Genomic DNA, 26,634 nt, shown 5'->3' on the forward strand with positions numbered 1-26,634 from the left:
TCCCTATGTCTGCATGGGTTCCCTCCGGGTGCTCCAGTCTCCTCCCACAGTCTGAAAGACATGCTGGTTAGGTACGTTGACCCAAACAGGTGCCAGACTGTGACAACAAGGGGAATTTCACAGTAACTCCATTGCAGTGTTAATGTAAGCCTTATTTGCGACTAATAAATAAACTTTAACTTTAACATAAGGCTTGCAGCATTTTTGATTCATTCAATAAAAATACTTGCAGGGCAGCAACAGAGTGCCTCTGAACCTTCCCTTTAACTGGACTGAAATATCTCATTGTCAGAGTAGATCAGATGGGAGCATACACATTTTATATAGATATTCAATTTGAAAACTCTAATGCAGAAGGGAAGTAGACAATAATGGCAGAACCCTTAGAAGTATTAACACGCAGATGGATCTGGGCGTACAGATCCACAGTTCCCTGAAAGTGGCAACACAAGTGGATAAGGTGGTCAAGAAGACATATGGCATTTTGCCTTCTTTGGTCAGGGCACAGAGTATAAAAATTGGAAAGTAATGTTGCAGCTGTATAGATAGGCCACATTTGGAATATTGCGTACAGCTCTGGTCGCCACACTGCCAGAAGGACATGGCGGCTTTGGAGAGGGCACAGGAAAGGTGCACCAGGATGTTATCTGGTTTGGAGGGGATTAGCCATGAGGACAGGTTGGACTAACGTGGTTTGTTTTCACTTGAATGTCGGAGGGATGACCTGATAGAAATCTACAAAATTATGAGAGGCAGGGATAGAACGGATAATCAGAATCTTTTACCCAGGGTAGAAATTACGCATGGGACATAGGTTTAAGGTAAAAGTGGGCAGGGAATAGAGGAATGGGGACTGTATAGAGGTAAAAGGTCTTTAGATTAGAAAGGTGTCATGTGTTGGCACAGGATCAGTGAATAGAAGGGCCTGTTGTGCTGTACTGTTCTTTATAACAACATCTAAAGTGAATGCTGTATAGAAAAAGTACAGTAGCCTTTATGACATCTTCAATGTCCCACGAAGGATGCAAATGTCATTTCTCCAGTATTGTATCATGGAATCCCTACAGTGCAGAAGGATGCCATTCAGCCCATCAAGTCTGCACCAATTCACTTGACAGAGCATTTTACACAGGCCTACCCTCTGTCCTATTCAGACTTCATGGAATTCATGAATGGTGAGTGACTGGACTTGGCTGCCATTCTGATTTACAGAGAGCAGATACACCAAGCAATTAGGGTGGCAAGTAATGCTGTTACAGCTTTTGTTACATTGAGATTGGGGTTAGAGAGTAAAGGAATGGGCCTGATCTGATAGATGCTGAGAGAATGTTTCCCCTGGCTGAGGAATTTAGAACACAGGGTCACAGTCTCAGGGTAAGGGGGTCAGCCATTTAGGACTGAGGTGAGAAGAAATTTCTTTAATGAAGAGGGTTGTGAAACTTTGGAATTCTCTACTCCAGGAAGCTGTGGGATGCTCAGTTGCTGAATAATATTCAGGATAGGGGTCAATAGAGTTTAGGTGCCAAGGAATTAAGGAGTATGGGAATAATGCAGGTGAAAGGTCAGCTATGACCTGATTGATAGTGGAGACGAGAAGGCCTGAATGGCCATCTCCTGTTCTTTTGTCTTATATTCTGCTGCCTGAAGGGAAGACAGTCCATTTACAGTCCTAACCAATTCCATCTTCGTCATGAGAAAGATGTTTTAGTGGCCCAGGTAATTTTTCCATCCTTTAAGCTCACCAGCACTGCCCCTGGTTGGCCAACCCCAGCTCAGCAATTGGGAGTGAATTGGAAAAGGCCACTTCCTCTACAGGGATGTCGAAAATAGGATGAGTAGGCCATTCGCCCTTTCCAGCCTGCTCTGCTATTCAGTATCATCATGCCTGACCCTCTATCCCAAGTCCACGCTCCCACTCTCTCCCCACGCCCCTCAAGGCTTCCCATCCCCGGCCATTCCTACCTCATTCAAAATGTCATTTTGGTTTCACTTTTCCAGTAGCGTTTTACACAGTATCTAGGTGCACAAAATAAATCTCGCAACAAATTAAACGCACCTATGGCACCCCTTTATTAAACTGATAAACAGTGTGTTTATTCAGCAAATGATAACTAAACTTTTAGATAAATCACCCTAGTTTCAGCTTATACCTTATTTCAAAATAAGATGTTATTCTATCCCATAAAAATGATCTATTTTCCATATTTCTTTCTGAATAATTCCACTTCCCCAGTGTGGTATACGTTGTAACTCACTTGTGGCAGGTGAAAAGAAAAGGGGAACAAAAAGGAATTGAATAATTCATTTCAAACACAACACTGTCTTACATAAGTTAGCTAGTAAAGCAGTCACCAGTTGTTGCTTCACAGTTCCTTGCTGCTGGAAGGCACAACTTGTAATTACAGGAAATATTTCAGAGTATTACGAAACATGCACTTTGGTTGGGAGTTAGCAGAGTAAATAAGTGGGATCTGGGGATAGGGCCTGTGTGGGATTATGGTCGGTACAGACTTGATGGGCCGAATGACCTCTTTCTGCACTGTGGGGATTCTATGATCTTGATGATCATTCCATATTGTAAATCATAATGACGGAAACTTAAAGCAAGTGAACTGTGCACAATGTGACATGTCTCTAAAGCCCATCCCAAACATTAATGTTTCAAATTGTTCAGTCCTTTGGACATATTGTAAAATACCAACATTGGATAGGAAAAGAACGAAAAAGAGAGAGAGAGAGAGAGAGGAGAGAGATAGAACGAAAGAACGAGAGAGAGAGATAGAACGAAAGAAAGAGAGAGAGAGAGATAGAACGAACGAAAGAAAGAGAGAGAGAGAGAGATAGAACGAAAGAAAGAGAGAGAGAGAGAGATAGAACAAAAGAAAGAGAGAGAGAGAGAGATAGAACGAAAGAAAGAGAGAGAGAGAGAGAGATAGAACAAAAGAAAGAGAGAGAGAGAGAGAGAGAGAACGAAAGAAAGAGAGAGAGAGAGAGAACGAAAGAAAGAGAGAAAGAGATAGAACGAGAGAGAGAGAGAGATAGAACGAAAGAACGAGAGAGAGAGATAGAACGAAAGAAAGAGAGAAAGAGATAGAACGAAAGAGAGAGAGAGATAGAACGAAAGAAAGAGAGAGAGAGATAGAACGAAAGAAAGAGAGAGAGAGATAGAACGAAAGAAAGAGAGAGAGAGATAGAACGAAAGAAAGAGAGAGAGAGATAGAACAAAAGAAAGAGAGAGAGAGATAGAACGAAAGAAAGAGAGAGAGGGATAGAACGAAAGAAAGAGAGAGAGAGATAGAACGAAAGAAAGAGAGAGAGAGATAGAACGAAAGAAAGAGAGAGAGAGATAGAACGAAAGAAAGAGAGAGAGAGATAGAACGAAAGAAAGAGAGAAAGAGAGATAGAACGAAAGAAAGAGAGAAAGAGATAGAACGAAAGAAAGAGAGAGATAGAACGAAAGAAAGAGAGAGATAGAACGAAAGAAAGAGAGAGAGAGATAGAACGAAAGAGAGAGAGAGATAGAACGAAAGAGAGAGAGAGATAGAACGAAAGAGAGAGAGAGATAGAACGAAAGAGAGCGAGAGATAGAACGAAAGAGAGCGAGAGATAGAACGAAAGAGAGCGAGAGATAGAACGAAAGAGAGAGAGCGAGAGAGAACGAAAGAGAGAGAGCGAGAGAGAACGAAAGAGAGAGAGCGAGAGAGAACGAAAGAGAGAGAGCGAGAGAGAACGAAAGAGAGAGAGCGAGAGAGAACGAAAGAGAGAGAGCGAGAGAGAACGAAAGAGAGAGAGAGATAGAACGAAAGAGAGAGAGAGAGATAGAACGAAAGAGAGAGAGAGAGAGATAGAACGAAAGACAGAGAGAGAGAGAGATAGAACGAAAGACAGAGAGAGAGATAGATAGAACGAAAGAGAGAAAGAGAAGGAGAGACACAGAACAAGAGAGAAAGAAAGACAGAGAAAAAGAAAAAGAGAGAGAAGGGAGTGGGGGGGGGATACAGACACTGAAACAGACTGATAGAGCAACATATGTATATAGGCCTGATTGGGGGCAGGGGGGGTTTAGCCACTGGGGAGCAGACAGGTGAAGGAGCCCAAGATCGCTAAACAAGCAGAGACAGACTGGCAAGGAGGCAGGCGGTGAAGCAGAGACAGACAACAGATAGAAATATACTCTTTGAGGCTTAGCTTAGTTCATAATGAAATGTCTATTCTCAACAAGCGATCACCCATGGTTGGTGAGGAAGTTGGTGAGTGGGTATGGGAATAAAACTGTCCGGCGCTTCAGGTATGAACCTTTTGTTTAAGGACCCCAGCTGGCGATGTTAATGGTTAAATCACTGCCAGCTCTGAGCAGCGACAAACCCTGTAATTTCACACTCACCTTCAGAGTATATTCCTTCTCTGGAGTTGTGATTTCAAAGGTTCCTTCCTCTGCCTCCAGACTGTAGTTGAAGACAGCCTTTGCCAGGTCTATGCTGCCCAGTGGGTTACAGTCCTGGGCTGTTCGGAAGTAATACAGGAGGCAGGTCCTCTGCTCGAAGACAAACCAGCGGGTCTTGCAGCCTCTCAGTGGCCCCTTGCCCCCCAGCTTGTTGAGGTAGCCGCACAGCTTACTGCCCCCGGGCTGCCCTTCGGGCTCCAGCTCCAGATAGTTGGCCAAATCATCGGGTTCATCCGCTCTAGCTGAAGCTGCCTCCTTACCCACAGTAACACACGGGGGGCCCTCACCCACAGTTACACACCCTGCCCCCTTATCCACAGTTACACACCTTGCCCCCTCACCCATAGTAACACACCCTACCCCCTTATCCACAGTTACACACGCTGGCCCCTCACCCATAGTAACACACCTTGCTCCCTCACCCACAGTTACACACCCTGCCCCCTTACCCACAGTTACACACCCTGCCCCCTTACCCACAGTTACACACCCTACCCCCTTACCCACAGTTACACACCCTACCCCCTTACCCACAGTTACACACCCTACCCCCTTACCCACAGTTACACACCCTACCCCCTTACCCACAGTTACACACCCTACCCCCTTACCCACAGTTACACACCCTACCCCCTTATCCACAGTTACACACCTTGCCCCCTCACCCACAGTTACACACGCTGGCCCCTCACCCACAGTTACACACCCTGCCCCCTCACCCATAGTAACACATCCTACCCCCTTACCCACAGTTACACATGCTGGCCCCTCACCCATAAGAACACACCCTACCCCAGCGCCAGAGTCCCCCTGTGGCTTCTCCAGGCTAAGACCAGTCTTACCCACTCCCAGTGTATCTGCCATAATTGCCCAACACTCTCTCTCACACACACACACCAATACTACTGAGAGCAAAAACGTAGAGAATTATTGAGCCAATATGTCAGACGGGGAGAGGGGGGCAGGATTCACATCACATCTTTCAACTGTGCGTCCACCCTTACAAGAAACAGCAAACAGTCCATGTTGCAACAAAACTCAGGACGAAATATCCACTTCTCTCGCTCCGAATTAACGAGGGCAAAGTTCCATCCGAAGTTTCTGCAACAGTTTGAACGAACTTGAGTTAACGTTGGCAGCGAGTTAGTCGGTCCAAGTCATCACAAGGAGAAAACAGGCTCATCGGAGGCACTTCTTGTGTTCCGCACCCGGTTGATATGTTGGCCTCAGTACCTTTCCAATCCTGCCCCCCCCCCCGCCCAGGCTGCGCCCACATCATTTACAGGACACTTGCCAAGTTAGCTCCTGATTACACACTGCAGGCTGGGCGGTAACGCTCTGTGCGTTGCTGACCAGGGCGAATTTTTTCCCCCCTCCCTAAGTTCTCACCGCTGCTGCACCACTTCGACCCCCAACCCCGGGGACTCTGCAATTTCCCGAGACGAGGAAACCCACTCCCCCCCCACTTAGGAAATTGCACAGGGGGAAATAGCACTGGCCGGGAAGGCGGAAATTAAGAATGGAAGGGCTGTGTTACTGAGGTGACCGCAAACAACACGCTGGCGCAGGGAGCACACCGCAACGAGAGAAAAGGGGGGGTCACTCCACATCCAATTGCACAACTGGCAATTCCAGAAAGCCATTTCGAACCAGCTCTAACCAAACACCCAACAACTTCCTTCCAGATTTATGAGTCCCCTGTGCTGTGGGATCCTGGCGTGCTGGGTTCACACAGTAAAAAGTCTGACAACACCAGGTTTTAGTCCAACCTATTTATTTTTTACTTTTTACTTTTTACTGTGTTTACACCAGTCCAACGCCGGCATACCCATATCGTGCTGGGTTCTGTCATTCCCCTAATCCATCAGTAACGCAGTGCTGGTGTTGGCTTCGGAAAGGAGCCTAATTTCGATGGGAGGTTCAGTGTTTATCTGAACGCACAAACGGGGACTGTATTTCAGCCGTGCACATTCCAGAAAGCAGATGTGTACACAGCAAACAAGAGAAGCTGTAATTGTCCCACAGATGGACAGCTTCACTTTCAGTTTTAGGCAGGTTATACTGGAAAGAGCCGGTACGAAAAGGGCAATCCTGAACAAGGGTGCGGCAGTCAGAGAGAGAAGCAGGATGTAACACCCTGTCTGGGAAGGCTAGTGTCAGAGATGCCGGCGTTGGACTGGGGTAAACACAGTAAGAAGTCTCACAACACCAGGTTAAAGTCCAACCAGTTCATTTGAGAGTAAACCCACAAGCTTTCGGAAACGCTGTTCCTTCCTCAGGTGTGTGGAAGGTTCTGATCAGAGAAGGGCATATAAAGTCACACGCAGTTTACAGAATACTCATTAGAATGTGCTCTTTAACCTGGTGTTGTGAGACTTCTTACCGGGAAATCTAAAACATGGGGCGGCACTGTGGTTCGTACTGCTGCCTCACAGCGTGCCGGACTTGGGTTCGATTCCAGCTTGGGTCCCTGTCTGTGTGGAGTTTGCACTTTCTCCCTGTGTCAGCGTGCGTTTCCTCTGGGTGCTCTGGTTTCCTCCCACACTCTGAAAGATGTGCCGGTTAGATTTATTATTGTTTAAAGTTTATTTATTAATGTCACAAGTAGGCTTAAATTGACACTGCAATGGAGTTACTGTGAAAATTCCCTCGTCACCACACTCCAGCCCACATTCAGGTACGCTGAGGGGAAATTTAGTGCAGCCAATGCACCTAATCTGCATGTCTTTCAGACTGTGGGAGGAAACCCACACAGACACGTGGAGAACATGCAAACTGCACAGACAGAGACCCAGGCCAGGAATTTTCTCCTCCTCTCTCTCCTTAACCTCGACTTCACATTCTGGCTTACCCCGATAAAATTTTACTCCCTTGTTTATCAAGAATCTATCTCCTGCTGCCTTAAAAATATTCAAAGACTGCTTCCCACAAGGGGAAACATCCTTTCAGAATCCATGCTGTCAAGTCCCCTCAGAATCTCATGTTTCAATTCACCTTCTACTCAACTAAACTCTATTGGATAAAAGCCTACCCCTGTACTTTAAAAAAATTACAGAAACATTTTTCAATCATTGTTTCTTGTATCTTCCTTTCCATTTATAGAATTGCAGCATGTTGATTTGGCACACCTGATGACTTTGTTACTGTGGATCGCTTGAAGTTATAATTGCTTTCCCATTTCATTCAAGAGCTCATGATAATGTTATGAGATTCTCAAGTCCAGTTCTTGCACATTTGGCTACAAGCCTAATGTAAAACTGCTGGTAATCACTCCCGCAACTCGGGCAACAACAACCTGCATTCATATAGCTTTTAACATAGTAAAAATGCCCCAAAATACTTTACAGGAGAACTATCAAACACAACTTTGCATTGAACCACACTAATGTCAACAAAATGAAGGAGGTAGTCATTGACTTCAGGTAGCGTAGTGGAAGACATGTCCCTGTCTACATCAATGGGGACAAAGTAGAAATGGTCAAGACCTTCAAGTTTTTACAGGTCCAGATCACCAACAACTTGTCCTAACTCCTCCATGCAGGTACTGTAGTCAAGAAAGCCCACCAACACCTGTACTTTCTCAGGAGACAAAGGAAATTTGGCACGTCCACTACAACTCTCATCAATTTTCACAGATGCACCATAAAAAGCATTCTTTCTGGTTGTATCACAGCTTGGTATGGCTCCTGCTCTGTCCAAGGCCACGATAAACTACAAAGAGTCATGAACAAAGCCCAGTCTATCACACAAACCAGCCTCCCATCCATTGACTCTGTCTGCATTTCCCACTGCCTTGGAAAAGCAGCCAGTATAATCAAGGACCTCATGCACTCTGGTCATTCTCTCTTCCACCTTCTTCCGTCAGGAAAAAGATACAAAAGTCTGAGGACCTGTATCAACTGACTCAAGAACAGCTTCTTCCCTACTGCTGTCCGACTTTTGAATGGACCTACTTCACATTAAGCTGATCTTTCTCTACACCCTACCTGTGACTGTAACACTGCATTCTACACTCTCTCCTTTCCTTCTCTAGGAATGGTATGCTTTGTCTGTATACCTTGCAAGAAACAATATTTTTCACTGCATACTAATACACGTGACAATAATAAATCAAATCGAATCATCAGATGATATTAGGACATTTGACCAAATTCTTAATCAAACACGTAGGTTTTATGAAGTATCCCAAAGAAGAAGAGAGGTAAAGAGACAGAGAGATTAGGTAGAGAATTTTGGAGCTTAGGACTGAGATAACAGAAAGCAAGGCCTTCAAAGGTGAGGTAAAAGAAATCAGCAATACTCAAGCAGTCACGATGGGTGGAATGCAAAGATCTCGGAAGTTCGTAAGTTTATTTGATAACCCCCATAATTTGCATTGGGAATTACTGATTGACCTCGCCATAGGACTCGTTGAATATGAACTCCCTGGGGATTGGTAATTAACTCATCAGGTGGAGCTCGTACACTGAGCCCTGTATAAAGCAGGCCCCTGAGTGGGTCTATTATTACATTGTCCCTTTGGGACTGGTTTGTATTCACCACAGATGTGAGGTTTTGCTTTATTTTATGTTGTTTAATAAAGCACTGTTCCTTTACAGCAAACTCTTGATATTATAATAGAGTTGCTAGAAGTTATAGGTAGGAGAGAGGATGAGGCCAGAGAGGGATTTGGAAATAAGGATGAGAATTTTTAAATTAAGAAGTTGCCAGACTAAACTTGCTGTCAGTCCCTCGAAATGTAGATAACGCCTGCTCAACTTCATAATTTGCATGTCCTCAGGATTGCCACCTATACCATATAGTATTTCTAGTTATAATTGCAACCAATACAGTACAGTATTCCCAGTTATTACAGCTGATCCAGTATTCCCAGGTATAATTGCATGAGTGGCACAGTGCTTAGCACTACTATCACACAGCGCCAGGGACCCGGGCTTGATTCCCAACTTGGACGTCTGTCTGGGTGGAGTTTGCACATTCTCCCCGTGTCTGCGTGGGTTTCCTCCTGGTGTGGTGCTCCAGTTTCCTCCCACAATCCGAAAGATGTGCTGGTTAGGTGCATTGGCTATGCTAAATTCTCCCTCAGTGTATCCAGACACTGGAGTGTAGTGACCAGGGGATTTGCACATTAATTTCATTGCAGTGTTAATGTAAGCCTACTAGTCTCATTAATAAATAAACTTTAAAAAACTACAGTCTATACGATACAATATTCCCAGTTATAACTGTGATACCATACAGTATTTGCGGCCAGTACAGTACAGTATGCCCAATTATAATTTCAACCAATGCAGTGGTTTTCCCAGTCAGACCCCAGTACAGTTCTCCCAGTGCTGCTGTTGGGAGCGCTGCAGTGAGGCCTCCCATGCTCCAGGGGGCGGCGGTCGGGGAGGAGCGAAGTTGTTGTTGTTGGGGTCAGAGGTCAGGGGGCTGCAGCATGGCGGCCGGAGTGAGGCGTGGAGAAGCGGAGTCGCTGCTGGACTGAAGCGGGGAGGAAATCCCGGGGTTTCAGCGGCTGGAAGCCGGGAGAGAGAGTCTCCATCAACCGCTGGTGTGTTTGTGGCGGCCGGTGTGTGTCAGAGAGAGAGAGAGAGAGCGAGGGACTGGGATCCACTGTCCCCAGTCTTGAATCCAGTCCCCCCCCAAATCCAGGATCCACCGCCCCCAGCCCGGGATCCACCGCCCCCAGCCCGGGATCCACCGCCCCCAGCCCGGGATCCACCGCCCCCAGCCCGGGATTCCCCTCCCCAGACTGAGTCTCGAATCGCTCCCCCAGTTTGGGATCTACTCCCTATTCTGATCCCAGGATCCACACCCTTGGCCCGAACCCGGGATCCACTCTCCTAGCCCAAGTCTGGGATCAGTTTCCCCAATCTGGGATCCACTGCCCCAGCCCGAGCCTGGGGAACTGCTTTTGTCTCTGATTCTACAATGTTCCCATTTATTAATGGCTCTGCGGGTGCTGTGATTTGGCCAGGCTGGTATCAGCACCCTCAGTATCAGCACCATCACCCTGTGACTCTGAATGAGTTACTGACTCCTTCCCAGACACTGTGTCAGCAAATCAGTTCCAGCCAGAGTCTGAGCCACTGGGGAGGAGGAAGCTCTTTCCACAGCTAGCTGAAAATATAGAAAGTGCCCCCTGCTTCTTATGAGCTAGTTCCTCAGGAACCAAGATGACTTGCTTCCCCTCAGGTTTGACGGATTATTCCGAGATGGTTGATAAGTCCGATCAGTGTGTCACTTGTATCTTGACATGTGGGGCAGATGGTGATGTTTGAAGGGTTGGGTTGTTGAGGGTGTGATTGGAAATTTGTACCCTTTCTTGGAAGCCTCAATATCACCTCTGTGCATTACTGAAGGAGCCTCTTGATGTGTGAGTGCTTCCCGAAAAATCTTCCCCATTTTGGTTGGTCGCAAGCCATGGTCTCCCATGTTCGATCTCTTCAGGAATACTTTGAGAAAATTTTTGAGGACTAAGTGTTTCCATTGTCCTGCAAGTTTCTTGCTGCAGTGTAGTTCCAAGTAGAGAATGGGGCAAGCACAGTTAGGCAGTGGTTAGCACTGCTGCCTCACAGTGCCAGGGACTCGGGTTCAATCCCTGGCTTGGGCACTGTCTGTGTGAGGTTTGAACATTGTCCCCGTGTCTTCGTGGGTTTCCTCTGAGTACTCTGGTTTCCTTCCACAGGCCAAAGATGTGCAGGTTAGGTAGATTGGCCATGCTAAATTGGGCCTTAGCGTCAGGGGAGCTAGTTAGGGTAAATGCATGGGGTTATGGGAATAGGGTCTGGGTGGGATTGTGGTCAGTGGTGGGTGCAGACTCAATGGAATGACCTCCTTCTGCACTGAAGCGGTTGCTTCAGGAGTCTGGTATCAGACACAGAAGTGACATGTCCTGCCCAGCAGAGTTGGTTTTGAGTGATTAGCACCTCAATGCTGGCCAATTTGGCTTGGAAGATATGCTCTTGTTGGATCACCTTTCTTGCCACCACATTTGGGGGATCTTGCGAAGGCCCTGCTGGTGATTCTTCTCCAGTACTTTGAGGTACCTGTCTGAGTTTCTGAAGCATGTTACACTGGAGTCACTGCTGCCAGAAAAAACATCACCTTTTGCTCAGCTTAGAGATCGCAGTCCTCAAATACTGTTTTTCCTCAGTCAGCCTGAGGCATTGGAGGCAGGAACATGTACAGCAAGGATGGCGACATATCACCTTGTACAGTCTTCAGCTGTTGGATGCACTTACTTGCTTCCAGCTTTCATTTCTCTCTCGCCTTTTCTCTCTGAATGAGTTCTCTCTCTGAATTCCCCCCTCATCACCAGCTGATTAAGGTGGCTGTTTAGTTATGAAATTTGATCGGGTAGTCAGAAGGTTGTATTTCTAATTAACCCAGTCCTGGTAACATTTGTCCCCACACAAGGGATGTGGTTGGGAGGCAGTCTTGCTGAATTTTGGAGGGTAGTATTGGAGATTTTTAAACCTTTCTACTCTAGTGTCACTGAAGTCTTTTGCAGCAGTTTAAATTAACTTAATAAACGCAGACTGCATATTAAACTTGGGTGCTGCATTCTGCTGGGAAGAAGCAACATGCATTTATGCAGCACTTTACATGACCCTAGAGCGTCCCAATGCACTTTATGAACTGTTGCAGTAATTTGGACCCAGCAAGCTCCCTCACACAGCAACGGTATAACAACTGGATAACGTCTTTCTTATGTGAGGTGGTTTAAGGATGAATGTTGGCCCATGGCACAGAATTTCTATATCAGTGAGTTCTTTCACATTTTAGCTCATCGAAATTTTTATTTTTCACTTCGTATTTTAACAATCCTGGGACCTTGCAGCACAGAAGAAGGTCACTCAGCCCATCATTGCCTCAGCTGGTTCTTTGATAGAGCAGTTCTGCCTTGTTCCCCACCCCTGTCTTTTGTCAGTGTTCTGTTCTGTGATTCTGTGAATTGTTTGTGAAGTGTGTGCCTTATCACGTCACTAATTTGTTGTACGAGTTCACATTTCTGTCCTCTTGTTTTGGAAGGTCTTCACAGCCACCAGCCATGCGGAATCTGAAACTGCTCCACAGCCTGCACTGCAGTGGCTGGCAGGGTCTGGGGAAACCTCAATGTCTGACTGTGCGTACAGACACAGGGACGCTACTTGTGGGATCAGACCTAGGAATCACAGAACTCGACCCACACACTGAACAGGTGCGGACTTGTTTTAATGTTCTTCAATTTTTATGTGATGATTCTCAACTTTTTAATATTGATTCTTATAAGATAAAGTCACTTGTGTGATGGTGTGTGTAGCAGCTGTATACCTCTCATTCATGGATACATGTTAATGAATTAAGGGTAACCATGTTCTATATTTAATATTTAATAAAATTTAAACATTAGCTTTAATGCCAGTAACTTGGCAGTTCAGTTGTACGAGTCATAGAATCACTATAGTGCAGAAGGAGGCCATTCAGCCCAGCGAGTCTTCATCGACTGCAAACCCACCCAGGCCCTATTCCCATAACTCTGCTAATCCCCTGACACTAGGATCAATTTAGCATGGCTGATCAACCTAGTCTGCACATCTTTGGAGTGTAGGAGGAGACTGGAGCACCCAGAGGAAACCCATGCACACATGGGGAGAACGTGCAAACTCTACACAGACAGTCACCCAAGGCTGGAATTGAACCCAGGCCCCTGGCACTGTGAGGCAGCACTTACTACTGTGCCACTTTGCTGCCCAACCATTGTGCCACCCTGCTGCACTGTGCCATCTGAATGTTGGGGAGATTTAAGATGCATTATTCTGTTTTAAGGTGCATCACTTGGACTGTGCAAAAAGGGCCAGTGTAATATACATTACTTATATTCGAGAAAATAATTACTTTTATTTATATTGTGTTTTTCACAACCCCAAAGAGCTTTATAGCTAATGAAGAACTTATGAAGCGTTGCCTTATCATAATATTGGAAATGTGATGTCCAGTTTGTGTACAACACAGAAGGAGTTCATTTGGCCCATTGTGTGTGTGCCTATAAGAACATAAGAACATAAGAAATAGGAGCAGGAGTAGGCCAACTAGCCCTTCGAGCCTGCCCCGCCATTCAATAAGATCATGGCTGATCTGTCGTGGCACAGTTCCACATTTCCGCCCTCTCCCCATAACCCTTAATCCCCTCTCTTATCAAAAACCCATCAACCCGCGTCTTAAAAATATTTAGCGAGGTAGCCTCCACCACTTCAACGGGCAGAGAATTCCAGAGATTCACCACCCTTTGAGTGAAGAAGTTCCTCCTCAACTCCGTTCTAAACCGCCCCTCCTTTATCTTGAGGCTGTGCCCCCTAGTCCTACTGTCCTTTCTGAGCCTTTCTACTATCCTTTCCTATCTTTGAAGAAGCTATCCAAATAGTCCTACCCATCCCCTGTGCTTCCCCCACACACTCCTGCAGTTTTTGACTCCCTTCAAGTCTGCATCGAATTCCCTTATGAAAATGATAATTGAAGAGGGTTGTGAATCTTTAGGCACTGTCCATCCCAGAGAGCTGTTGAGTGTTTTCAGAGCAGAGGTCCAGAGAATTTCTGGGTACTGAGGGAATTGAGGGACATAGAGGTTGTGCAGGAAGGGGAAACTGAGATGAAAGGTCAACATGATCGCATTGAAGAGCAGAGCAGGCTTGAAGGGCCAAATGGCCCGATCCTGCTTATGTTTATACATGGTCAGCAGATGCTGGTCAATGTGAGTCGACAATGGGTTTGTGAAAGAACTAGCTTTTGTGGCATGCAGAGTTCTCACCCAGCATGTGAGGCTGCAGAATAGGGGCTCTATCTCCAGGACTGAATGCTTGCATGGTTTAGTCCCAGGGTTAACTGCTGTTACAATTACTACATGCGAACATACAAAATAGGAGCAGGAGCAGGTCATTTGGCCCCTCAAGCCCACTCCGCCATCCAGTAAGATGGCAGAATGAGGGGTGACACAGTGGCACAGTGGTGAGCACTGCTGTCTCCCAGCGCCAAAGACGTGGGTTTGATTCCTGGCTTGGGTGACTGTGTGGAGTTGGCACATTCTCCCCACGTCTGCGTGAGTTTGCTCAGGTTTCTTCCCATAGTCCAAAGATGTGCAGGTTAGGTGGATTGACTATGGTGTATTGCCTCTTAATATCCTGGAATGCATGGGTTAGAGGGAGTAATGAGTAAATATGTGGGGCTACGAGAATAGGGCCTGGGTGGCATTGTTGTCAGTGTAGATTTGATGGGCTGAATGGCCTTTTCCTGTACTGTGAGCACTCCCAGAAGATTGTGGCTAATCTGTTTGTGCTTCGAATTTCACATTTCCATCCACCCCCCGTAACCTCCAGTTCCCTTGCCTAACAAGAATCTGTCAACCTCCATGTTAAAAATATTCACTGACCTTCACCTCCACTTCCTTCTGAGGCAGAAAGTTCCAAAGTCACTCAGAGTTTAAGAGAAACAACATCCCCTGTCTTTAATCTCTGTCCTAAAAGGATGACCCCTAATTTTAAAACAGTGCCCCCTCCTAGTTCTGGGTACTAAGTAAAGAACTTCCTGTTCTGCCAATTTTTTTTGTTTACAACATCGACAAAGACTCGCAAAAAGAGGGCAACTAATGCCCGTACCTAGGGACTCTAATTGACCAGGTCCACTGGACTGGCCATTGGTTCTCTAAAGGTGAATAGTCTTATCCTAATACAGCCTTCAATGGACAAGTTCAGTCAAGAAGACCTTAATTCAAGTTCTTTCCTTGCCTTCCTCACAGGTGGTCAGGGAGGTGTCTCTGGCTGAAGAAGCATTTCTCCCTGGAGATGGCACTGGCTGTATTGTTGGCATTGAGGAACTGTCAGATCAGGAATCTGTGTGTGTGGCCACTGCATCTGGGGATGTTATACTTTATAATTTCAACTCAAATCAGGTAAAAACTTCATCTGTTGATCTTATTTTAAAGGGAAAATTAATACTACTTGAAGAATTTGAAGGACAAGGGCAGCAGACAGGTGGCAAGTTCCCTTCTAAGCCACACACCATCCTGACTTGGAAATAGTTCGCTGTTCCTTCACTGTTGCTGGGTCAAAATCCTGGAACTCCTTCCTAACTGCAGTGTGGATGTAACTAAAGTTTTAAAGTTTATTTATTAATCATAACTAGGCTTACATTCATGCTGCAATGAAGTTACTGTGAAAATCCCCTAGCCGCTACACTCCAGTACCTGTTTGGGTACGCTGAGGGCGAATTTAGCATGGTCAAAGTACCTAACCAGCACAGCTTTGGAGTGTGGGAGGAAACCGGAGAACCTGGAGGAAATCCACGCAGACACAGGGAGAGCGTGCAAACTCCACAAAGACAGTGACCCAAGCTGGGAATTGAACCCAGGTCCCTGGCACTGTGAGGCAGCAGTGCTAACCGCTGTGTCACCATGCTGCTCTAGATCACATAGACTGTAGTGGTTCAAGAAAGCAGCTTACCATTCACCTTCTCAAGGGCGATTAGGAAGGGCAATAAATGCTGGCCTAGCCAGCGACGCTCACATCCTGTGAAAGAATACAATCATATTTTCAGATGCACCATGATACTGGTCAGATAATGATTCACTTTTCTTAAAAAATAAAAGGAGCTAAGGTGCTTCCAGAACAAAGCAAGCATAAAGAGTCAACACAGCAGCTTACATTTATGTAGCAGCTTTGACATAGTAAAATGTCTGAAGATGTTCCACAAGTCTATTAGCAAACAAAATTTAAAATTGAGCCTCGTAATGAAATAGTGGACAATAGATCGAGGGATTGGTCAAAGAGGCTGGTTTTGAGAAGAGAGAAGGGTGGTAAAAGAAAGCAAAACAAATACATAATATTGTTAACAATGTACCTATTAATGCCTGCTAATTGTAAGTTTCTGTAATGTTTTCTAGCTGGAATGTGTTGGCAGTGTTGACAGTGGATTGACTGGAATGAGCTGGAGTCCAGACCAAGAACTTGTTGTGCTCACCACAGGTATGGGTAACTCTTGAAGAGGATTGGGGCTACTTGAATAGCCTTTTGGGCATGGTCCCATGTCTATATTGTAAAATCTTATGAAAGTGACTCCCCTTTTTGCTCTGTGTGAGGATAATCTAGGTTGGCAAATGTCCAACCTGTATGTAAAGCATCCCCTTCACCCCAAAACTTTTTCTTTATTCATTTATGGGACATGGGCATCGCTGGCTGGGCCAGCATTTACTGCCCATCCCTAGTTGGCCGAGGATAGTTGGGAGTCAACCATATTGCTGTGGCTTTGGACTCACCTGTAGGCCATTCCAGATAAGGATGGCAGATTTCCTTCCCTAAAGTAAACCAAATGGGTTTATTGTCTCTTAACAAATTATTTAAGAATAATTGATTTTAAAGTTTTGTTTCATGGGATGAGTGCATTGTTGGCAAGGCCAGCATTTGTTGCCCATCCCTAATTACCATTGAATTGAGGGGCTTGTTCGGAGAGCAGTTAAGAGTCAATCACATTGCTGTGGCCCTGGAGTCACACATAGGCCAGACTGGATAAGGATGGCAGATTTCTTTCCCAAAAGGATATAAGTGAACCAGATGGGTTTTTACAACAATCACTGATAGTGTCATGATCACGGTTACTGAAAATAGCTTTCAATTCTATACTTACTAATTAATTGAATTTAAATTCCAGCAACTCCCATAGTGGGATTTGAATCTGTGTCCCCATTAGCCTGGCCCTCTGGACTACTAGTCCAGTGATATGTCTATATTTAAATATAGACTACTTGTCTATATTTAATTCCTTTACTTATGTCTTAATGGAGCAAGCAATGGTTCTTACAATAAATGTGGTGTGTTCACTTTTCTTTTAGAATCTCAAAGAGTAAACGCGTGCTTTTGCTACCACATCAAGGCCTCTTTAGACTGTCTCTTCCCAACTACAGCTTGACCCAGTTTCCTAAGCAACAGAAAAACACTTGTATTTCCATAAGACCACCAAGCTAACAGTCTCAAGACACGTCACAGGCGCAGTCATCAAATAAATTTAACACCAGGTCACATAAGGACAAGTGACCTAAAACTCAGTCAAAGATGTAGTTTATAAGTAGCATCTAAAAGGAGGAGAGAAAGAGATAGGGAGGTTCAGGGAGTAAATTCCAGCACTTAGGTCTCAGGTAGCTGAGGGTACAACTACCAATGATGGAATAATTAAAATCGAGGATGTGCAAGAGGCCAGAACTGGAGGAACACATTTATCTTGGAGGGTTGTAGGATTAAATGGGGTGACCGAGATGGAAATGAGAGGACCAATATGGTATAAGAGGACCAATACAAAAAGCTTGAGCCCACACCCATCGCTCTTGCTCAAGGTGAGGGTTGATTTTACTATGGTAACTGATTTTTAACATCTATCAGCACTACAAGAAGTTTTGTAACTAAGAATGTAGCATTCCTCCATCATTGTTTGCCAGCCCACACTAACCATTGTCTGGTTATTGTCACCAGCATAGATTTCAGAAAAAATAGAAATCGCCAACCTTACCTTGCTGGCTAGTCCCACAAACAAGAGCTGAAAAGTAACACAGTTGCTAGTTCTGTATGCAACATCTCTGGCAGCTGTAACCATCCAGTCTCACCACTTCCTTACTTTTGCAAGCTTAACCCCATTTCTACTTTGTGTAAGAGAAGGATTAGGCACTAAAGGGACACTGGGCAATTATAGAGTCATATTCCTGTATGAGGAAAGAAGGAGGTGAAAATTGTTGAGCATCTTAGAGGTGGTGGTGAGAGCAGACTCCTTGTAAGTTCTTCAAGAAAGGGTTTGAAGCATTTGTGGGAACGTAAAGCAATGAGAGAAGGAAGCAAGGATTGTGGGAAATAGCCAATGGATTGCATACTCGTCATTGTTAAAGGATTGGCTATGGGGTCTCCTCCTTGCATCTTGCGGGAGGGTGTGCGTGCATAAGTAAAACCAGGAGATTGTAAGGGTAAGTTTTAATTGGATGCTTTATTTTAAACAAGAAGTTAATGACAAATGCATCCTGATTGAAACAAAGGTGACAAACAAATGTTTTTAATACACTTAAAAATGCTTTGGAGTTGAAAATTCTGTATGCTGTATCAAATAATGATTGGAGAGTGAAATACTTTCATTACGTTGGGAGCGAGAGCACAAAGACATCAAAGCAACCTTTAAAACCTAGCTCGGTCAGTTCTGCAGAAACTCAAGCTCAAGAGGGCACCACTCTGCAAGGATACAGCAAGTAAACTAGGAACATTAACTGTCCATTTTGCTTTGACAAAGGACTGAGTTAAATTTATTGCTATTGTAGGACAGAAGACCATCATAATGATGACCAAGGACTTTGACCCAATTACTGAAGTCGGAATCCACCAGGATGACTTTGGCGAAGGTGAGTGTGCTGTCTTAAATGCATTTTCACACCTGACTTCCTACTCTAATAGGTCACCCTATTATAGAAAGGATATTATTAATCTAGAAAGAGTGCAGAAAAGATTTACTAGGATGCTACCGGGACTTGATGGCTTGAGTTATAAGGAGAGGCTGGATGGACTGGGAGTTTTTTCTCTGGCATGTAGGAGACTGAGGGGCAATTTTATAGAGCTCTATAAAATAATGAGGAATATAGATCAGCTAGATAGTCAATATCTTTTCCCAGAGGTGGGGAGTCTAAAACTAGAGGGCATAGGTTGAAGGTGAGAGATACAAAAAGGTGCAGAGAGGCAGTTTTTTCAGAGGGTAAGTGTCTGGAATGAACTCCCAGAGGTAGTAGTAGTAGTCGGATACAATTTTGTCTTTTAAAAAGCATTTAGACAGTTATGTGACTAAGATGGGTATAGAGGGACATGGGCCAAACATGGGCAATTGGGACTAGCTTAGGTGTTAAAAAAGGGGCTGAAGGGCCTGTTTCCATGCTGTAAACCTCAGTGACTCTGTAAAACTCCAGCACAAACTCCCAATCACTTGTAAGTACCTGTGCTGAAATGTACTGAATAATTCAGCACGTTTCTGTCAGAACAATACCAAATTACTTTTAACCTGTTTTCTTTGAAGAAGGTTTGCAACAACTTGTTGAGGTTGTATTCGGCATCCTGCCAAAACTCTACTGTCGTTTGTAAAGTAATATTCCTACAATCAGTGTAGGAATTATGTTAATAAGCAGCACAGATTCTGATGTGCTATCATTTTCTGCAGGATAGGGAAAGGTCACCAGGCCAATATGAACCCTCCCTCTTATTGATCTCCTTCCCCAAGCATCCATCCTTTTGATCTCCTGATTCTACTTAGGCAGGCCCCCCCCCCCCCCACCACGAGAGGCAAGGAGGAGGCCCATACCCAGTCCTTTAAAGAGTATGCAATCATTGGCTATTTCCCACAATCCTTGCTTCCTTCTGTCATTGTTTTATTTTCCCACAATGCTTCAAAACCTTTCCTGAAGAGCTTACAAGGAGTCCGCTCTCACCACCGCTGCCGGGATGCTCAGACTGTTCAGAAAAAAATAAAATTGCCGCACATCCAACCTCACTGCTTCTATGTCAATGTTACGTAGATGATCCCCGCTTCCCCTTCACCTCATTACGGAAAAGCATTCTCTCCAATCGCATGTTCTCAACGCCCTGCGTGATATTAAAGACCTGAAGCAGATCCTCTACAAGTCTCTGTCGCTCCAGCAAACCAAGATGCAGCCAGCATCTCCTCTGTTTTTCTGGCAGAAATGTGACTGGCCGAATTGTCCTCTTATGCCCTGTGATAGTTTAGTGGTGGGGATCACCCTTATTGCCCATTTTTGTGTGTTCTCTGCAGCCACAGTTGGAAGGTGGGGTGGGGAGTCAGGCCAGATAACCGCTGTGCATGGAGGCTCGACGGCCCAGTCTGTGCCTTTGCCTTCTGAAGAAAAGACAGTGTCTGGCACAAAGATGCCAAAAGAAAGTAACAGAAGAGACAATCAATGCCGTCTCTTAATTTCCTTTTTGAGAAACCTTATGGAAAATAAAAAATGTAATGGCTTATTTGCAACAAGCAGTTTTATCCATTATGTGCCCATAAATTGTATTTTCCCATTTAGGAAAATTCATCACTGTCGGTTGGGGTAAGAAGGAGACCCAGTTCCATGGAACAGAGGGGAAACAAGCAGCTCGTTGTAAACCAGCGGTGAGTATTCAGTTGAACTGTTGTATCGAGTTGTTTATCCCTCGTGTATGGTTCCCATTCAATGAATTTCATTGCTGTGAACTATTTATTTCATGTAGCTGGTAGCTTTACGTGTTTTGCTGTCTTTTGGAATGAAATTTCTCATGAAACATAAGCTCACAGCAGAGCAAAGCAAATGTCAGGGCTGCTGCCATGGTGCTGTGAGTTAGCACAAAATGTTGAAGGGTTGGAGCACAGAAGGAGGCCATCTGGCCCATCGGATCCATGCTGGCTCTCTTTATCCAATCCCACTCCCATCGCTCTACAAATCTTTTGTCTTAAGGTACTTTGCCAATTCCCTTTTCAAAGCCGCGATTGAATCTTCCATCAGGACCCTGTCAGGCAGTGCGTTCCTAACCACTTGGGGGAAAGCAGGAGAGTGGAGTTAAGGTCACGTTCAGGTCTGCCATGAATTTATTGAATGGCAGAGCAGACGCGCTAGGCCAAAATGGTCTGCTCCTACTCCAAATTAATTTAATTTTATGTTCTTTTGTCATTCACTGCAACTCCTCTGGTTCTTGAACCTCCTGCTCATGGGGACAGTTTCTGTTTATTTTGTCTGGAACCCTGATGGTTTTGATCAACTCTCCATCTTGGCAACCTCTTCGAACCCCACAGCTCCTCCAAGATCTCGGCATTCCTCTGATTCTGGCCTGTTGATTATTCCTCATTTTAATTGCTCCACAATTACTGCCGTGCCTTCAGCTATTTGGTTCCTAAGCTCCGGAATTCCCTTCCTAAACATCTCTGCCTCTCTTTCCTCCTTGAAGATGCCTTGTAAGGCCTGTCTGTTTGACCAAGCTTTAGGGCACCTGCCCTAATGTAGCCAGATGTTCAATCTTGCTTTATAATGCTCCAGAAAGGCACCTTAGGATGATTTATTACAGGCGCAGTATCAATATAAATTACTATATATAATAAATATAAATATATAAATTATTTATTAAGTCCAATGATGTGCAGCTTAGGCGGATTGACCGTGCTAAATTGCCCCTTAGTGTCAGAGGGACTAGCTGGGATAAATGCCTGGGGTTATGGGGATAGGGCCTGGAAGGGATTGTGGTCAGTGCAGACTCAATGGGCTGAATGGCCTCCTTCTGCACTGTAGAATTCTAAAATAAAGTTTATTTACTAGTCATTAGTAAGACTTACATTAACACTGCAATGAAGTTACTGTGAAATTCCCCTAGTTGCCACAATCTGGCGCTGTTTGGGTCAGTGCACCTAACCAGCACATCTTTCAGAATGTGGGAGGAAACCAGAACACCCGGAGGAAGCCCATGCAGACGCAGGGAGGACGCAAACTCCGTACAGACAGTGACCCAAGCTGGGAATCGAACCTACGTCCCTGGCACTGTGAAGCACCAGTGCTAACCACTGTGCCATTATGCCGTCCCTATGATTCTATAAATTGTTGACTGATCATACCATTGCAGAGATGTGATGGCTGGGTTTGATTTTGATTTTGTTCTGACCTGTTGTCCACACTTGCCATTCCGATTCAAATTGTTTTGTTTTTCCTTTTGCCCTCTCTCCTTATCATGGGGGCACAGTGGTGACCCCTGCAATGTTGCCTTCACCTCCACCCCCCACCATCTTGAGCTCAACTCAAGACAGCTGAGGAATCAACTCTTGGATTTTTACCGCTCTGAACACCTCAGTTACTCACTAAGCAACTAATTTGTGGGACTCCAGCCAAGTTCTCCCTCTGTGGGGATCTGAGATAGTATTTACTGTATTGCCTTCCCAAATATATTACATTTCTGATTCTCTTTGATAGGAAATTCAGCCAGCATTTCCCTGGGATGATCAGAGGTCACGAGTAACCTGGCGAGGGGATGGACAACTGTTTGCAATCAGTGCCATTTGTCCTGTGACGGGTAAGGATCTGCCTTTAACTTTGACTCTCATTTTAGATATACATTTAAAACGGGAAGTGTGTCAAATGCACCTTTCCTGGACTAATCCAACAATTCTCTACACGTTATGACACTGGACTAATAGTGAATACTTGTTAAATGATATTACTTTCTTCTTCCAGCCCATTTGTGAGATTCAGGGCCAGACTCTGCAGTGGATTTGGGTACGAAAAGGAGAATTGATAGCTGCTGACATTTTTCACCTTCTTATTTTTCATAAATTATGTAGAGAAATGTCAGGTATTTTCACTATTTGTAGTGTCTGAGGTCAGTTCAAAATCACTCCTGTAAGGGAATGAATGAACTGTTTAGTGTTGGATGAACCTGGACCGTGATATTGGACTTGGATGTTCGGAATATCAACTGACTGATAAAACAGAAACTTCCCCTAGAGACCCTTTCACCATTCTGAAGGTAGTTCATCACTGATGATTACACTCTGAAGCCCAGGACAACTACTGAACATTGTTACCTCAATGTCAGGCATAGGAAATGGCCTTATACGTGCTAAGGATTGTTTGTCTGCCATGATTGCAGAGAGGCCCACTGCAGTTGCTGTTTTGCATCTCTTAACAAGTGAAACAGTCGTTCAGTGGAGTGTGATGTGCACTGTGCTGTCACAGTGCATGCACTTTTACAGCTACTGTTCTCTATGGTTTCATGGTTAGCACTGCTGCCTCACAGCACTCGGGACCCAGGGTCGATTCCAGTGTTGGGTCACTGTCTGTGTGGAGTTTGCAGGTTCTTCCTGTGTCTGTGTGGTTTTCCTGCTGCTACTCCGGTTTCCTTCTACCGTCCAAAGATGTTCAGGTTAGCTGCATTGACTATGCTAAAATTGCCGCTTAGTGTCTCAAGGTGTGTAGTTTAGGGGAATTACGGGATAAATGAGTGGAGTCATGGAGATAGGGCGAGGATGGGCCTGGGTAACATCTCCTTTGAGTGCAGACTCGATGAGCTGAATGGTTTTCTGAACTGTACGGATTCTGTTCTAATATCTGCAGTTTGCCTAAGACAAGCTCTAACCCTCACTGAAAGCAAGCTAGTGCCTGACTTACTTTGGATTGTGGGGAGAGCAGGGGGGAGGGGAGGTGCTCAGCGGTAAGCTGAACCTCTGGGTTGAGTTGGATCCAAGGATTCCATAACCCAGTGATGGAAATTCACAACCAAGTCAACTCAATTTAACAGATTGGGTGATCCAGTCCTGAGACGGGAAGATTAGCAGTACTCTAAGCCATGATTGATAATTAACTAGCCAACCTGGTTTACTAATGGAAACCGGAGGCTGTCTCTGGAGGCAGCATGTACATCAGTTTCTTCCCATTACTTGTCATAGAGTCATGATGGCAGTGAAGGAGGCCATTTGGCCCATCGAGTCTTGTCTAAGGGATGGTCTTCTTCCAACCCATTTGAGCAATTGAGGTCAAAGCTGTGAAAAAAGTGAGAATTCTTTCCCGCATTTAACCCTTCAGTCCAAAGCTGTGATAGGTACAGTAATCATAGCTGGACATTGAAAAGCCAATCGATGGTTTTTCTGGCTCAATGGAAGCTGAAGGAACAGTACCTATGGCTCTGCACATACCTGAGAGTCCCTACGCATTGGCGCTGCCAATTGTGTCAAAACTCTGGTATAGGGCAAAGAAAGAATATGCATTCCTTGTCAGGCAAATAGAACTGGCGACTCTTCAACATCATATGGCAAGCAACCAGCCGTCAGATAAAAAGCTTTTTGCGCTCAAAATCTCAAGCCAGGCTGGGAGCTGATAATTTGCAGCAGTGGGAATCGCTGTGTTGTGGTTGGCAGTTGCTGCTTACAATGTCCCTGGAGACAAATTTAGAATTGTGCTGAAATCTTTGAGCTGGTACGCTTGTCCTTTTCAACTGCTCTGCTCAGTGCAAATTTAGACAAACTCTCGCAAAACTGCAGTATTTAGGCACAGTTTGCCTCTCCTGTTTGCAAAGCTCGGGAAATGATTTTAACATAGACGTGTTTAAGTTCTTGCTGCACTTCGTTGCAGTGTTAATGTAAGCCTTACTTGTGATTAATAAATAAACTTTACTTCATTCACTAGAAGATGACACTAATCAGCTTTGAACGAGGTTTCATGCATTTACTTTTCTGGATAGAGATAAATCCTTCTAGTCTTTGATGATGTTTTTCACCACCTCATTTTTCATAAATATTATATGTAAGTGCCTTTTATTTTCATAATTTATACATGTCTGATGTCAGTCCAAATTAAATTTTCTCATGTAGGATCCAGAAAGCTGAGAATATGGAATAGAGAATGTGTGCTTCAGTCAACCAGTGAGTCCGTTAATGGACTTGAACAGGCCCTGTGCTGGAAGTGAGTAACTTGACTTGCACCCTGATGTTCTTTTGGAGGTTTATAGGTATTGATTTGTGTGATTGTACTTGCTGTTATTTCACTACTGCAATTTGGGCTGGAACTTGCTGTAAAAATAGCTGGCGCTATTACATTATATCCTGCAAGTTCAGGCAAGGAAGAGACATGCTCTGAGTCGTGAATCTCCAGAACTTGGTTGATTTATGCTGTGCTGCCACTTGGGTCATGTCCATTGTTTAGAACAATTGCTGGATTTATACATTTCAGTTGCCCTTAACCTCCCTATCCTTGTTAAGCACAGAAACTTAACTCTAATAATTAACAGTGCAAGTAAATCTGTTAACAGTGTGATAACTGTCAACGTCAAGGGTGGCACAGTGGTTACCAATGCTGCCTCACAGCACTAGGCACTGGGGTTCAATTCCCAGCTTGGGTCACTGTCAATGCGGAGTCTGCATGTTCTTCCCGTGTCTGTGTGGGCTTCCTCTGGGCACTCCAGCTTCCTCCCACACTCCAAAGATGTGCCGGTTAGGTTGATTGGCCATGCTGAATTCTCCCTCAGTGTACCCAAACATGTGCCGGAGTGTGGCAACTAGGGGATTTTCACAGTGACTTCATTGCAGTGTTAATGTAAACCTACTTGTGACTAATAAATAAACTGTAAGCTTGATTACCAAATAATCTAGCCCAGAAAGTGAACATTTTAAACTGTAGCATCCCATTCCTTCAGTAAGAAGTCTCACAACACCAGGTTAAAGTGCAGCAGGTTTATTTGGAATCACGAGCTTTCAGAGCGCTGTCCCTTCATCAGGTAAGTCAAATCACTCGCCTGAGGAGGGGCAGCGCTCCAAAAGCTTGTGATTCCAAATAAACCTGTTGGACTTTAATCTGGTGTTGTGAGACTTCTTACTGTGCCCACCCCAGTCCAATGCCGGCATCTCCATATCGTCTCATTCCTTCAGGAAGTGAATTGATGTTGGAGATTTTAAAGATTTTAATTTTTTTTAAAACTTTGTTTTGTTCATAATCCAATTTTTGTTTTCCTCACTCTCTTTCTGTACCTAATTTGACTCTTAATTCACCATATTGCCCTCTCTATCTTTGCTCTGCTTATTTCTTAATCCGTAAATCTCAAGGAGGGTGGACCTTTCGTCCCATCATTCATTCAAATCCCAGATGCCCCATTGCCCTTGCCATGTCTTTATCCACTTGCAGTTCCAGCAAGTTACTGGACAAAGTCACTTATTGAATTGAGGGTGCAGGAGAAGTCTAACTAAGCGGGCTCACCTTGAGCCATCTCAACTATCAAATTTACCAGGTTTCTATCTCATAGAAGATATTCCTCTTCTGTAGCATTCCTCTGTAGGACATTGACTGCTCATATTTTCATGAAAGAGTTGCACATGGGAAATTCATGCAGAGATGCCCTGTAGCCACCAGGATTTTCATAGAATTTGATTAGATTTGATTTATTATTGTCACATGTATTAACATACAGTGAAAAGTCTTGTTGCTTGCACGCGATACAGTCAAAGCATACCATTCATAGAAGAGGAAAGCAGAATGTAGTGTTACAGTCATAGCTAAGGTGTAGAGAAAGATCAACTTAATGCAAGGTAAATCCATTCAAAAGTCTGACAGTAGCAGGGGAGAAGCTGTTCTAGAGTTGGTTGACATGTGACTTCAGACTTTTGTATCTTTTTCCTGATGGAAGAAGATTGAA

General features: G+C 44.6%; 2 protein-coding genes across 3 annotated transcripts in view; one reads left to right on the forward strand and one right to left on the reverse strand.

Annotated features, from left to right (window-relative positions):
* tbc1d2 (TBC1 domain family, member 2) overlaps nucleotides 1-4,478 on the reverse strand; it is a 55,873-nt gene extending 51,395 nt beyond the window's left edge. The window contains exon 1 of the mRNA XM_080188393.1: nucleotides 4,385-4,478. The gene's annotated coding sequence lies outside the window, so the exon portion shown is untranslated. The remainder of the gene's footprint in view (nucleotides 1-4,384) is intronic.
* Nucleotides 4,479-9,871: 5,393 nt separating this feature from the next.
* Nucleotides 9,872-26,634, forward strand: part of elp1 (elongator acetyltransferase complex subunit 1) — a 79,313-nt gene continuing 62,550 nt past the window's right edge. For both annotated transcript variants that reach the window (XM_080188396.1, XM_080188395.1), the window contains exons 1-8: nucleotides 9,872-9,995; nucleotides 12,479-12,647; nucleotides 15,219-15,371; nucleotides 16,362-16,443; nucleotides 18,768-18,848; nucleotides 20,523-20,608; nucleotides 22,428-22,527; nucleotides 24,821-24,911. In XM_080188396.1, coding sequence (XP_080044522.1) covers nucleotides 12,498-12,647; nucleotides 15,219-15,371; nucleotides 16,362-16,443; nucleotides 18,768-18,848; nucleotides 20,523-20,608; nucleotides 22,428-22,527; nucleotides 24,821-24,911 — 743 coding nt within the window. In that variant the 5' untranslated portion in view covers nucleotides 9,872-9,995; nucleotides 12,479-12,497. The remainder of the gene's footprint in view (nucleotides 9,996-12,478; nucleotides 12,648-15,218; nucleotides 15,372-16,361; nucleotides 16,444-18,767; nucleotides 18,849-20,522; nucleotides 20,609-22,427; nucleotides 22,528-24,820; nucleotides 24,912-26,634) is intronic.

This window comes from Carcharhinus amblyrhynchos, chromosome 5 (genome assembly GCF_965287045.1).
Source record: "Carcharhinus amblyrhynchos chromosome 5, sCarAmb.v2.hapA, whole genome shotgun sequence".
NCBI classification, from domain to species: Eukaryota; Metazoa; Chordata; class Chondrichthyes; order Carcharhiniformes; family Carcharhinidae; genus Carcharhinus; species Carcharhinus amblyrhynchos.